Below are 13,195 nucleotides of genomic sequence, written 5' to 3' on the forward strand. Positions count from 1 at the left end.
TGGAGAACGTTCTGCTGCCTGCAACATCCTCCAGCATGACCGGTTTGGCGGTGGGTCAATCATGGTGTGGAGTGGCATTTCTTTGGGGGGCCGCACAGCCCTCCATGTGCTCGCCAGAGGTAGCCTGACTGCCATTAGGTACCGAGATGAGATCCTCAGACCCCTTGTGAGACCATATGCTGGTGCGGTTGGCCCTGGGTTCCTCCTAATGCAAGACAATGCTAGACCTCATGTGGCTGGAGTGTGTCAGCAGTTCCTGCAAGAGGAAGGCATTGATGCTATGGACTGGCCCGCCCGTTCCCTAGACCTGAATCCAATTGAGCACATCTGGGACATCATGTCTCGCTCCATCCACCAACGCCACGTTGCACCACAGACTGTCCAGGAGTTGGCGGATGCTTTAGTCCAGGTCTGGGAGGAGATCCCTCAGGAGACCATCCGCCACCTCATCAGGAACATGCCCAGGCGTTGTTGGGAGGTCATACAGGCACGTGGAGGCCACACACACTACTGAGCCTCATTTTGACTTGTTTTAAGGACATTACATCAAAGTTGGATCAGCCTGTAGTGTGGTTTTCCACTTTAATTTTGAGTGTGACTCCAAATCCGGACCTCCATGGGTTGATAAATTGGATTTCCATTGATTATTTTTGTGTGATTTTGTTGTCAGCACATTCAACTATGTAAAGAAAAAAGTATTTAATAAGATTATTTCTTTCATTCAGATCTAGGATGTGTTGTTTAAGTGTTCCCTTTATTTTTTTGAGCAGTATACTTTAAAGTATTACTTAAGTCGTTTTTTGGGGTATCTGTACATTACTTTACTATTTATATTTTTGACAACTTTTACTTTTATGTACACCCAAAAGTACTCATTACATTTTGAAAGCTTAGCAGGACAGAAATTGTCCAATTCACACACCTCTCAAGAGAACATCCCTGGTCATCCCCACTGCCTCTGATCTGGCGGTGTAACGCCCTGGCCATAGAGAGGGGTTTTTTGTTCTTTATTTTGGTTAGGCCAGGGTGTTACATTGGGTGGGCGTTCTATGTTCCTTTTTCTATGTTTTGGTATTTCTTTGTTTTGGGCCATGTGTGTGGCTCCCAATCAGGCACAGCTGAAGCTCGTTGCTGCTGATTGGGAGTCACACATAAGGAGCATGTTTTTCCTTTGGGTTTTGTGGGTAATTGTTTCTTGTTTAGTGTGTTTGCACCTGACAGGACTGTTGGCTGTCAGTTTCCTTGTTTTGTTTGTTATAGTGTTCTTTCTAATTAAATTGAAAGATTAATACTAACTCCGCTGCATTTTGGTCCATTCCTGAAGACAGCCGTTACAGGCGGACTTACTAAACACAAATGCTTTGTTTGTAAATGATGTCGGAGTGTTGGAGAGTGACCCTGGCTATCTGTCTGGTTTGCTTAATATAAGTCATTTTTTATTATTCGTACTTTAACTTTTATTTTTGATACTTAAGTATAGTTTAGCAACTACATTTACTTTTGATACTTAAGTACATTTAGACCCAAATACTTTAAGACTTTAACTCAAGTAATATTTTACCGGGTGACTTTCACTTTAACTTGAGTCATTTTCTATTAAGGTATATTTCTTTTTACTCAAGTATGATAATTGAGTACTTTTCCCACCACTGTGTGTGACTGTGTGTGCTTGCGAACGTGCAAGTGTGTTTAAAACGGTAACTTTGACAAGACTGTTAGGCACATGAAGATCAGCACACACCTGAGGGGAAGGTGAGACAGGAGTCAACACAACACAGCACAACACAGCAGAGGCCATATGATTCACTGCAGAGATGACCAGATCTAACAGATACTGTATCTCTTCAAAGGAGGCCACATAAGGCATCCGGCGAGTGTTTTACTGTTTTCCTGTAACACAGACAGGATGTAACCTTGTTCCTGAGACTGCCAGGGAAAATAAGTACCAGGAAGGAAAGCGACAAAGGCTCTGCATCCCAAATGGCAAGCTATTCCCTATGTAGTGCACTACTTTTGACCAGGGCCCATTGGGCTCTGGTCAAAAGTAGTGCACTATATAGGGAATGGAATAGGGTGCCATTTGGGACGCATACACCACAGTGACACAGGAGGCTAACCTAGCAGTCACAGTTCAATCATTGTAATGGGGGAAGCATCGTGGCATCATTAAGTGACTGACAAGGGAATCGATCGAACTTATGGAACGGAACGGAAGGATGTTTCAGTAGCTCTCTGTATCAGTGGTGAAGCCTGCCTGCTATTCTGTTGTGATTGAGGAGAGAAGAACATTTTATCTATAGTAAGTGGGGTTTCTTTCAATATCAGGAAGGATCTAAATAAATGTGGGGGAAGAAAAGTCAATTCAAGCGTCAGTGACATGAATTATAAACAAGACAATAGTAAACATGTCGTCCCCCACGAATGATGGAGCGCCCCCCCTTGGGCCAATTGAGATAACACATTTAAGTTAATTACTATAGCTCCCACCTTGGGCCAATCAGTATACATTTGTAAATGCCGTATATCTATGGCAAGACGCATCATTCAACCAAGTTCCGTAACAATCGGGCCAGTACTGTCTGAGATATCACGTGTGACTAACGGATTAACGGACTGTGACAGATCCTGACACTACACAGTCACAGGTCAAGATAACTATCAAGACAAACGATCCTCTCCCTGTGCTGTCTAGTCCTGATGGGAATAGAGCTATAGACATACAGTCTGTTAGGCCCATGCCTAACCCTTCAGCTGTGCGCTAATATTAGTGCCCTGAGTCCTGTGACCAAGAGCTCGTGTGTGTGTGTGTGTGTGTGTGTGTGTGTGTGTGTGTGTGTGTGTGTGTGTGTGTGTGTGTGTGTGTGTGTGTGTGTGTGTGTGTGTGTGTGTGTGTGTGTGCTTTATTTCAGACACAGATAATGGTCTGCGGGTGGATAGCCTAAATCTGGAGTTCATGTGCACACTTCCAAAACACACACATGCCTTACTTCAAAGATAATAGAGGCTGCAGCTACTGGTGACTCCACTGGGGCTAAGGCAACAATACTTCAACAATAACCACCACAGAGAAATGCAACATGGCTACAGAGGAGCGGGACAACAGGAAGAAGTGCTCTGCTTCACAGCTGGATAGCACTTACACAGAGCAACACTACAAAGCTCTAATAAGACTGTGTCGACCATATATGGAATGGGGTAAAAAAGACAATTGACTTGCGTAGAACTGAAAAAATATGTGTCATATTTCTGTATTTCACTCTTATTTATGCATATATCAGTAGCTGTGTTAAACATGATCGAAAACGGACTGCTTGTTGTAACAAAGACTATTCATGATTAATGCGAGGTCAATAGACACCATCCTACCAGCGTGCACAGCAAGAAATTAAGTACTTAACACATAAGATGGAATAAATTGCATTAAAATTACCTAATTAAAGTGTACTGTAAAACTGTGTGTGCTGCAGAAAAGCAGCAGAAGGATAGAAAGTCCTCTGGTTGATGTATAAAAGTTAGTCATGAGGGACTTCAGTAACTAACAGTGTCAACAGGTTCTATATCGCCTTACTTCCTGGATCTACATCTAAAATACAGAATCCAGGTAGAAGAGGATTGGTTATTCCACCAATAGAGTGCCTTTTGGGTAGTGTAATTTGGTAAAACAAAAAAAAATCAATTATTTCACAAAAGTTTTACATTCTGTAATAAAGAGCACATGTTCAACTTCAGAAAATATATATTTTCTAGATAATGGTAAGATTAAATAAAACTAGGTCAGATTGAACACTTGTATCAAAAGTAAAACAGAGGACAAAATTGGGAATAATGAAACTAACTAAAATATTAAATAACTAGGCCTAGAAGTATGCTTGTACAGTAGCTAAAGTTAAATCCTGCAAATGAAACGCTGTACTGTGTATTTAACAGCACTAATTAGTGAGTAATCTGCATAGATAAGCAAGGAACCACAGTTTAAAAGAAAATTAACATGATAAGCATGGAGTAGATCAAATGCATTTCTTGTTAAGCATTGTCTTTCCATCATAATTATTCAAATTGTGACCCCCTTTCTCCTGCTACCTCAGATTACACACACCCTGTTATTAACTCTAAACAAATTAACTTTAAATCAAAATCTATTACAGTTTTCTGTTTAAAAATTGAATTGAACACACACACCCTTTTCTGTTAAAATCAACCAAATGTATGCCTTTTGTAATTTAAGATACATAACCAATCAAAAAAGTGTGATCAGGGTGTCGTAGGTTAAAGACCAAAATGCAGCGGGTATATGTACACTCATCTTCTTTTATTAGGATAAAGAAGGGAAACCAAAAACGTATACAAAAACACAACGACGATAGACAGTCCTGTAAGGCATAAAGCTAAACACGGAAATAACCTCCCACAAAGTGACAGGTGAAAACAGGCTCCCTAAGTATGACTCTCAATCAGCAACAACGATGTACAGCTGTTCCTGATTGAGAGTCATACCAGGCCAACACAGAAATACAAAACTAGAACAGCCCCTTAGAAATACAAACACAAGAACATACCCAACACCCCGGAACACATAAATCAAATACCCCTCTACAATACACACACACCCTGAACCACCTAAATCAACTACCCCCTCTACATCGACACTATACCAATAAACCCCAGAAACACTCTACACAAAATATCCCTCTATCTAAACACATACACATACACAAAACCATGAAAACAAATACCCTCTGCCACGTCCTGACCAAACTACAATAACAAATAGACCCCTTACTGGTCAGGACGTGACACAGGGTAATGACATATAAACTCGGCAAAAAAAGAAACGTTCCTTTTTCAGGACACTGTCTTTCAAAGATAATTCGTAAAAATCCAAATAACTTCACAGATCTTCATTGTAAAGGGTTTAAACACTGTTTCCCATGCTTGTTCAATGAACCATAAACAATTAATGAACATGCACCTGTGGAACGGTCGTTAAGACACTAACAGTTTACAGACGGTAGGCAATTAAGGTCACAGTTATGAAAACGTAGGACACTAAAGAGGCCTTTCTACTGACTCTGAAAAACACCAAAAGAAAGATGCCCAGGGTCCCTGCTCATCTGTGTGAACGTGCCTTAGGCATGCTGCAAGGAGGCATGAGGACTGCAGATGTGGCCAGGGCAATAAATTGCAATGTATATACTGGAAGACAGGACGGACAGCTGATCATCCTCGTAGTGGCAGACCACGTGTAACAACACCTGCACAGGATTGGTACATCCGAACATCACACCTGCGGGACAGGTACAGGAAGGCAACAACTGGCTGAGTTACACCAGGAACGCACAATCCCTCCATCAGTGCTCAGACTGTCCGCAATAGGCTGAGAGAGGCTGTACTGAGGGCTTGTAGGCCTGTTGTAAGGCAGGTCCACATCAGACATCACCAGCAACAACGTCGCCTATGGGCACAAACCCACTGCCGCTGGACCAGACAGGACTGGCAAAAAGTGCTCTTCACTGACGAGTCGCGGTTTTGTCTCACCAGGGGTGATGGTTGGATTAGCGTTTATCGTCAAAGGAATGAGCGTTACACCGAGGCCTGTACTCTGGAGCGGGATCGATTTGGAGGTAGAGGGTCCGTCATGGTCTGGGGCGGTGTGTCACAGCATCATCGGACTGAGCTAGTTGTCTTTGCAACGCTGTGCGTTACAGGGAAGACATCCTTCTCCCTCAGGTGGTACCCTTCCTGCAGGCTCATCCTGACATGACCCTCCAGCATGACAATGCCACTAGCCATACTGCTCGTTCTGTGTGTGATTTCCTGCAAGACAGGAATGTCAGTGTTCTGCCATGGCCAGCGAAGAGCCCGGATCTCAATCCCATTGAGCACGTCTGGGACCTGTTGGATCGGAGGGTGAGGGCTAGGGCCATTCCCCCCAGAAATGTCTGGGAACTTGCAGGTGCCTTGGTCGAAGAGTGGGGTAACATCTCACAGCAAGAACTGGCAAATCTGGTGCAGTCCATGACGAGGAGTTGCACTGCAGTACTTAATGCAGCTTGTGGCCACACCAGATACTGACTGTTACTTTTGATTTTTACCCCCCCCCCCCATGTCTGTGGAACTTGTTCAGATTATGTCTCAGGTATTGAATCTTTTTATGTTCATACAAATATTTACACATGTTAAGTTTGCTGAAAATAAACACAGTTGACAGTGAGAGGACATTTCTTTTTTTGCTGAGTTTATATTGTTTCTCCCTTCCTGTACAGTGGAAACACGTGAGAAATTTTTGAATTTCTTTCCACAGTAAAATGAATCTGATTAGAAAATGTGAGAGGACTACAGACATGAGTTAGATTCTCAGTCACACATTCGTCAATAAGGCAATAATAATTGAAAAAGGTCTTAGATTAGTCATCAATGACTTCAGTGATTTACTATCGCAATGAAGTGGAATGGGAATAGAAACTGAGCCAGTCTCTGGATCTAGGATCTACTATACTAAGTTGCATCCCAAAAGGCACTATATTCCTTACATAGTGCACTACTTTGGCCTATGGTGGTCTAGACCAGGGCCCATAGGCCATTTGGCACGTATCCTAAGGCGATGACCTCGTCCGTCTCTATACGCTACAGGATGGAGCACTTCCTCTAGTTCCTGTGTGAGTGGTCCTCATTTATACCAGCTGGATCTGCACACAGTGAGGTAAGGCTCTGTGCGTGCGCGCGCGTGTGTGTGTGTGTGTGTGTGTGTGTGTGTGTGTGTGTGTGTGTGTGTGTGTGTGTGTGTGTGTGTGTGTGTGTGTGTGTGTGTGTGTGTGTGTGTGTGTGTGTTGTGTGTGTGTGTGTGTGTGTGTGTGTGTGTGTGTGTGTGTGTGTGTGTGTGTGTGTGTGTGTGTGTGTGTGTGTGTGTGTGTGTGAGAGAGGCTGCTCCTGCTCGCTGACGTGGAGTGCTCTAGTTGATCTGCCTAAGTATCACTGCAGACACCTCCCTCCCTTCCTCCCTCCATCCCTCACTCCCTTCCTCCGACGCCCATGGCCCAGCTCAAACCCCAATAACACCCCTCGATACCCTCCTAACCCATCACACCCCCTGCTCGCACGCTGCAGATACGGGCCTCTGGAAAAGAATGCCTCACATTCTAACCAGGGCCTTCCACACCCACACCCATCCCAACCCCTACTCTCCTCTCTCCACCCGCATGTACAAACTGAACACACAGTCCAGCTGGCTATAGGGGAGAGACATTAGGAAAAGCTGTCAGAGCTTCAACATGTCTGACTAAGGAGAAATGGGAGACGGTGCTTTCCTCTTTTCTATTCTCACTCAGTCCCCCTTCTATTTCTGACCCTCTTTTTAGCAGGAAATCTTATGAAGTCCGAGGAATAAGTACAGAGTAATCACAGCAGGTTATCCAGGATGTGAGCCTTATTATGTGTGGATTAGTACTGCATTTTAATTAACCACACATGATGACGAAGAAGTAACCTGTTTTTCAACTGTTTTCATGGGAGAGAATGGGGAAACTTCTGTGGAAAGGGATCGTGTTAGGGCCATTATCTACACCTGCGTCCCAAATGGCACTCTATTCCCTATAGTGCACTACTTTTGACCGGGGCACAGAGGGCTCTGATCAAAAGTAGTGCACAATATAGGGGATAGGGTGCCATTTGGGATGCAATCTACACTTCCAAGCCTACTGTAATCTTGAATGTGGGCCAGGAACATTACATTAGGAAAACTTTGGGGGAGTGGAAGAGAGTCCACGTCAGTCCACGTCCAATGATTACTTCCACAGAAGAAGAAGACTTTTAGCAAAATCTCCAGTTTAAAGCTGATTTGCAACCAAGAAGTTAAACCTAGGGCTGGATTCAATCCATATTACCGAAGATCAGCGTTGTAGCGCGGGGGGAATTTAAAGGTGCTTTCCGATTGAGCCAACATATGCAGCGTTTACTGTGAATACAGTCTCCACGAACGCGGAAACATTGCCTTTAAATTTCAATCATGCTACAACGCTGATCTTCAGCACTACGGATTGAATCCAGAATCTAGTTCTTCTGAAGTTAAACTTCAAGGATTAATGTTTTAACATTTGAGTAGGTCCCTATATGGCATGAAACACACTTACAAACATTTGCAGTGTACTACCAGCCCTCAGGATGTCAAAGATAATATAAAGAATCACACAAGTTCAAACTCTTTCTGTCTGCATTAAACAAAAATAAATGGGTGCCTCACTTCCTTTTGTAAGCTGCAAACAGAGCTCCTTTGAACATGTTATATCTTGGAGAGGGGCTTGGCTGCCTCGGCAACTACAAAACCACTAATGTTGCTCTACAACAGGACTCTGGGGCTTGTCTCTCTGTCTCTGTCTTTGTACCATGGTGGCCCGCTTAGCCCCAGCTGCTTCACACTTCAAAGCCAGAGGAGCACTATCCCTGAAGTGTCCAGTCTACACGGCATCATGGTTGCATCCCAAATGCCAACCTATTCCCAAAATAGTGCACTGCTTTTAACCAGAGCCCTATGTGCCCAGGTCAAAAAGTAGTGCACTATGTAGGGAATAGGGTACAATGTGGGATGCATCCCATGTCACTGGTTTCAAGGGGCATGAGAGGTGACAGAGGGTCAATGGGGTAGTCTAACTGCATTAGGCCTCAGCCAGCGCTCTGCTAGCTGTTCTACCAGCCTCACCTCTGTCTGAATGCATCACATTACAACACAAAGATCTGGGATTAGAATCTCTTCTCATTGGAACCATGTCAGACCAGGCCAGGCATGTGAGTCTGTAGCAGCAAAACAAACCTTTACAAGGCAGAGTCTGTCTTCAGAAGAGTCAGAGAGAAGGAATGTGTCTGTTTATTTAACATCTCTGCTTGTCCTACACGAACATTCCTGATAACGTCATACCCCCCAATCAACACTGTGTATAAGCTGACAGTGCCGAGCCCACTTCAGTATCGTTGAAAAAAGCTCCAGAACCACCTCACAGTAATGCGCTGGTTGAGGAAAATGGTGTGATTCACATCCCTACCTTTTCTTTAAGGTATCTGTAACCAAAAGATACATATCTGCATTCCCAGGCATGTGAAATCCATAGATTTGGGCCTAAGGAATTTATTTCAATTGACTTGATTTCCATATATGAACTGTAACACTGTAAAATCTTTTATATTGTTGTTCAGTATAATATTACTAGGGTGGCAGGTAGCCTAGCAGGTAAGAACATTGGGCCAGTAATCGAATCCCCGAGCCGACTAGGTGAAAAATCCGTTGATATGCCTTTGAGCAAGGCTCTTAACCCTATGATATAGTGGCTCTTGCCACTGTAATGTATAGGCCCAAGGTCAAGACAATAAGAAGACACAGTGGCTGAATAAATTCAACTTCGTTCATCACAAAACCGGAGAGCAACATCTGTCTGGTGGAGTCCACAAAGCATATTGCATGTAACTAACAGTTACATGACCTACAGCATGGTCAGTCAAGTTAATATTTCTGACATTTTCGAACTACTAAACAACTATTGATTTAGAACCACAGAGTTACCGCAAGTCAGGAACTGCCTCCACTATTCCAGCACAATTTCAACTTTAACATTTCAACGTCATCAAATCAGCTATGCTTAGTCTAATACAGTGACAACTAAAAGATAGCAAAAACTATTTAGTCCAATCAACGTAAGCTAAATATGATGTGGCTGTCCATAGTTCTGATTTCTGTGTGTGTGCCTCAGTAGAAAAAACATGTTGTCTCACCCTACTTGTAGAGAAATGCCAATTCCATCCTCCTATCTTTCATGTTGCTCAAACAGTCTATGACTCTGTCATACATGTACTGCAGTAGCTACACACTTTTAGTCTTTGTTGTCCTAGGCTACCTGGCTAAAATGTTTGCTCGCTAGCCTAACTTCCTTTCATGGGCAATGATGCGCCAGCTAGTTAATGTTAGCCTCCTACATATAGCTACATATTGAACTTCCATCCGCTCATGCCAGAGGCACAACAATGTATGAATTTATGGTTGAATCAGAATCGCCATTATAATCATTGGCCAGTACAGAGAATTAAGTAAAACCACAAGTCAAAATCCCTATCTCCATCCATGGCTAATTTAGGAATGGGACGATTTTAACAAGCTAGCTAGCCACTGGATGACAACGACAACACAACATGATGCAACAATGCAAGTTTTTTTCTGTCAAATAATTTGGCTTCTGATGGGATACAGTAGGTGTGACGCCAAATCCAAACTGGCTTCCCTTTACACTTTTTTTTGGTGTGCAAGGACCATTCACAGTTGAGCTCAGTCAGTTTAGCTCAACGCTGATCGCTCACTGGCTTCCCTTGCATTCAATGCTACGGGTGGCAACAATGTCATACTCTTTTTGACCACTGACCAGAAAGCATCAGATAGATATCCTACACATATTAAGACAGAGGGGCGCTGGTTCGTTCGCCTGGCTTTCTCTGGTGAGTTACATTCAGCCTCTTGCGAATTGAAGGGACATTTATGAAACACAGAGTCGAAAGATACATTGTTTTGTTTCTTTTTTTCTTGGTCAATTTTTGGGGAGGTGTGGCTTCGCTTGGCATCCATGAATACACGCCTCTGCATTAGATAGAGAGAAAAACATGGGTACGTAGACACACATCACACATGCACACAAGGCGAGGGCTATGACAGCCAGATTGTGTGCTTCTGGAATGATAAAGAGCTGCAGTTGTTCTCTTCTCCCTCCATCAAGTGCCTTGTTCACCAAAAGGAGGGTGAGGGTTACCAGCCTCAGCCTTCAGTGACCAAACCATGTCAACATGGCTGGAGGAGGGGTAGACTAGAGGAATACCGCAGTGGATTACTGTACATCCCAATATGATAGCCTATTGTTTACACCATCAAATCAGATTCATACACAAGTGTTATTATTACAAAGCAGTATGATGACCCAGATAACAGCAATCACTGCTATAAGCTGGTTTATAACTAGATGGTGTAGTCAGACTAGACTAGACCACAGCATGTGCCAGGTTTGCTGATGGAATATTATTGTGGTTGCTACCATGCTGGTTTGCAATGCAATGGTCATCTATTTTGAGGTATAGGGTTTGACACTGACAGCAGCTGGACACTGTAGAGTCAACGCCAGCAGATTTCCAATGTCAGGATAAATTTGATTACTGCCATGTTTGTTGTGCCTGGTGCTGTGGGCATTTAACCCTTCCTGTGCAGGATTGGTTGGTAATGGAGAAAATAGGACAGGCTGCAGTCTTTTCCAGCTCTCTGGTCAAGGAAAACTGTCAGAGCCTTTTAAAATATTATGAACCTGCATCTTTCTGGTCATTTAATTGGAATAGCAGTTTGCCAAAAGGCAATAAAAACCCTCATAGGCTCTTTGGGGTAAAGAATGTGATGCGCCAGTCTGGTGATTCCGTTAAGAACAGTAGGCTATCAATGACGTTTTTTTGCAATCATGTTTTTGTGAATGGATTTTCAAATAGAACATAAAACAGAACGCTTTGGCAAGCGCATACTGCACAGCCACCCTTATTTCATTAACACGTCGATGAATACCGACACATTCACTCCAAGCCTTCGATCCCCCACTGTTAAAATTTTGAATTTGCATTTGATCATAGAGTAACAAGAGCATAATTATTCCTCTATCTGTTGCTTATTTCTTATCTTATGTAGGCTATAATAAAATAACTTACATTTCTCTGTTAATGTCAGTTTCTCATCAAAATCGTTCTCAAGATCGTTGTATTCCATTTTTTCCATTCAAGCGATTCGCTGTCCTTTTCCAGTTGCAGTCATTCCTCAAATATATCGAAGGACAGGATAACAAACTCCCGGCACAGTCTGACCACCAATACGCCCTTCGTAAATCCAAAAGGGAACGGAAGGGATAAAAAGATAATAGAATAACTGGACAGAAATCCAGTGAAAAACGGGTGTGAAAAATTACAATGACAACTAGTCGATAAAAGTCTCTGTTATTTCCTCTTGAGGTAGAGAAGCTGTCAGATGCTATTCTATTGCAAATTCTAATAGATCAACTACGAAATCGAGAAGTCCGGGCTGGGCACAGGGACTTGCCCGTAGCAATAGAACTGCTTGACGAATATTTATGAGCTACAGCCGCTGCCTCTCTGTTAGACCGTTAGACTGTTAGACTCTACCATCTGGGCTACCGGGGGTAACCAAAACGCGGTGTGCCTACTCATATAAAATATTGAATGGATAACATGCTATCACATCTAGAAATGTTAAACACGTCTAGGTCACTTGTTCAACATTTGCATTTGTGTACTATAATGTTTTTTTTTACGGGGAAAATAGGAGAATATATCGAGTTTTGCGAAAGTTTGACCCCCATGTTAGAAATGGTTATACCCATCAATAATCTATCCTGAACACTCCAAGCAAGGTGGACTATCTATCCAAGGAGCCCACAGAAATCTGTGCTATGACCATAATAACACTTAGGCTATTACAACCTTATAAACAGGTAATTAATCAAAGGGGGTAACACGGTCACTTGAACTCATGTAAAATGTGTCATTGCTTTTTGTCTGTCTTTTTTGTATTGCTCTTTATTCCCTAACTAAGAGGCAAACAGTGAATGGAAACAGCCTGCAACATAGGCTACAGGGGAATTAATGTTTTAATTAAATCAGTCTGTAGTGTGACACAGTGAGAGAATAGTGGTGTTGATTAGGTAATTAATAATTAATATGCCCTTCCTTTCACTGTAGGGGACACATTTATCTTGCAGAGGATGGAGTCTGGTGTCTATTCCGATTAGATGAGGCAGGGCGATCATTAAGCCTGCTGGACCGGGCCTGTTACACAAAGCCAATGCGAGTGTTTATTCTATTAGGTTCACTAACTTTTGTGAATAGTTTTATACCTACAATTTAGTGAAATTATATTCTCAGGATATTGTTTTCAAAAACAATGTCCCCATGTGGTTTGGTCAGTCTGTGTGTGGATAATTCATAAAAAATGTAAAGAGCCGCTTAAAAAATTGCTTTAACCTGATTCTCACCTCCACCCCTTGCCCTTAGGACACTTTTGATTTAATATCAGATAAATAATACGTGTCAAGATAATCTGCCTCATACAGTATAGTAACTCTCTGAGAATGTTGAAGAAACCAAACACAGATAGGATAGCAAATGCCTATATGACATACTT

General features: G+C 42.7%; 1 protein-coding gene across 9 annotated transcripts in view; it reads right to left on the reverse strand.

Moving 5' to 3' along the window:
• The window catches only part of map7d1b (MAP7 domain containing 1b), a 54,697-nt gene extending 42,548 nt beyond the window's left edge, over positions 1-12,149 (reverse strand). For 7 of the 9 annotated variants that reach the window (XM_014142618.3, XM_014142620.3, XM_014142616.3 and 4 more), the window contains exon 1: positions 11,710-12,148. In XM_014142618.3, coding sequence (XP_013998093.2) covers positions 11,710-11,776 — 67 coding nt within the window. In that variant the 5' untranslated portion in view covers positions 11,777-12,148. Of the gene's footprint in view, positions 1-11,709 lie in introns of all 9 variants that reach the window. The other 2 variants (XM_014142617.3, XM_014142614.3) reach the window with 1 other exon arrangement.
• Between the last annotated feature and the right edge of the window lie 1,046 nt (positions 12,150-13,195).

The sequence above is a fragment of the Salmo salar genome, chromosome 14 (assembly GCF_965601325.2).
Source record: "Salmo salar chromosome 14, fSalSal1, whole genome shotgun sequence".
Classification (NCBI taxonomy): Eukaryota; Metazoa; Chordata; class Actinopteri; order Salmoniformes; family Salmonidae; genus Salmo; species Salmo salar.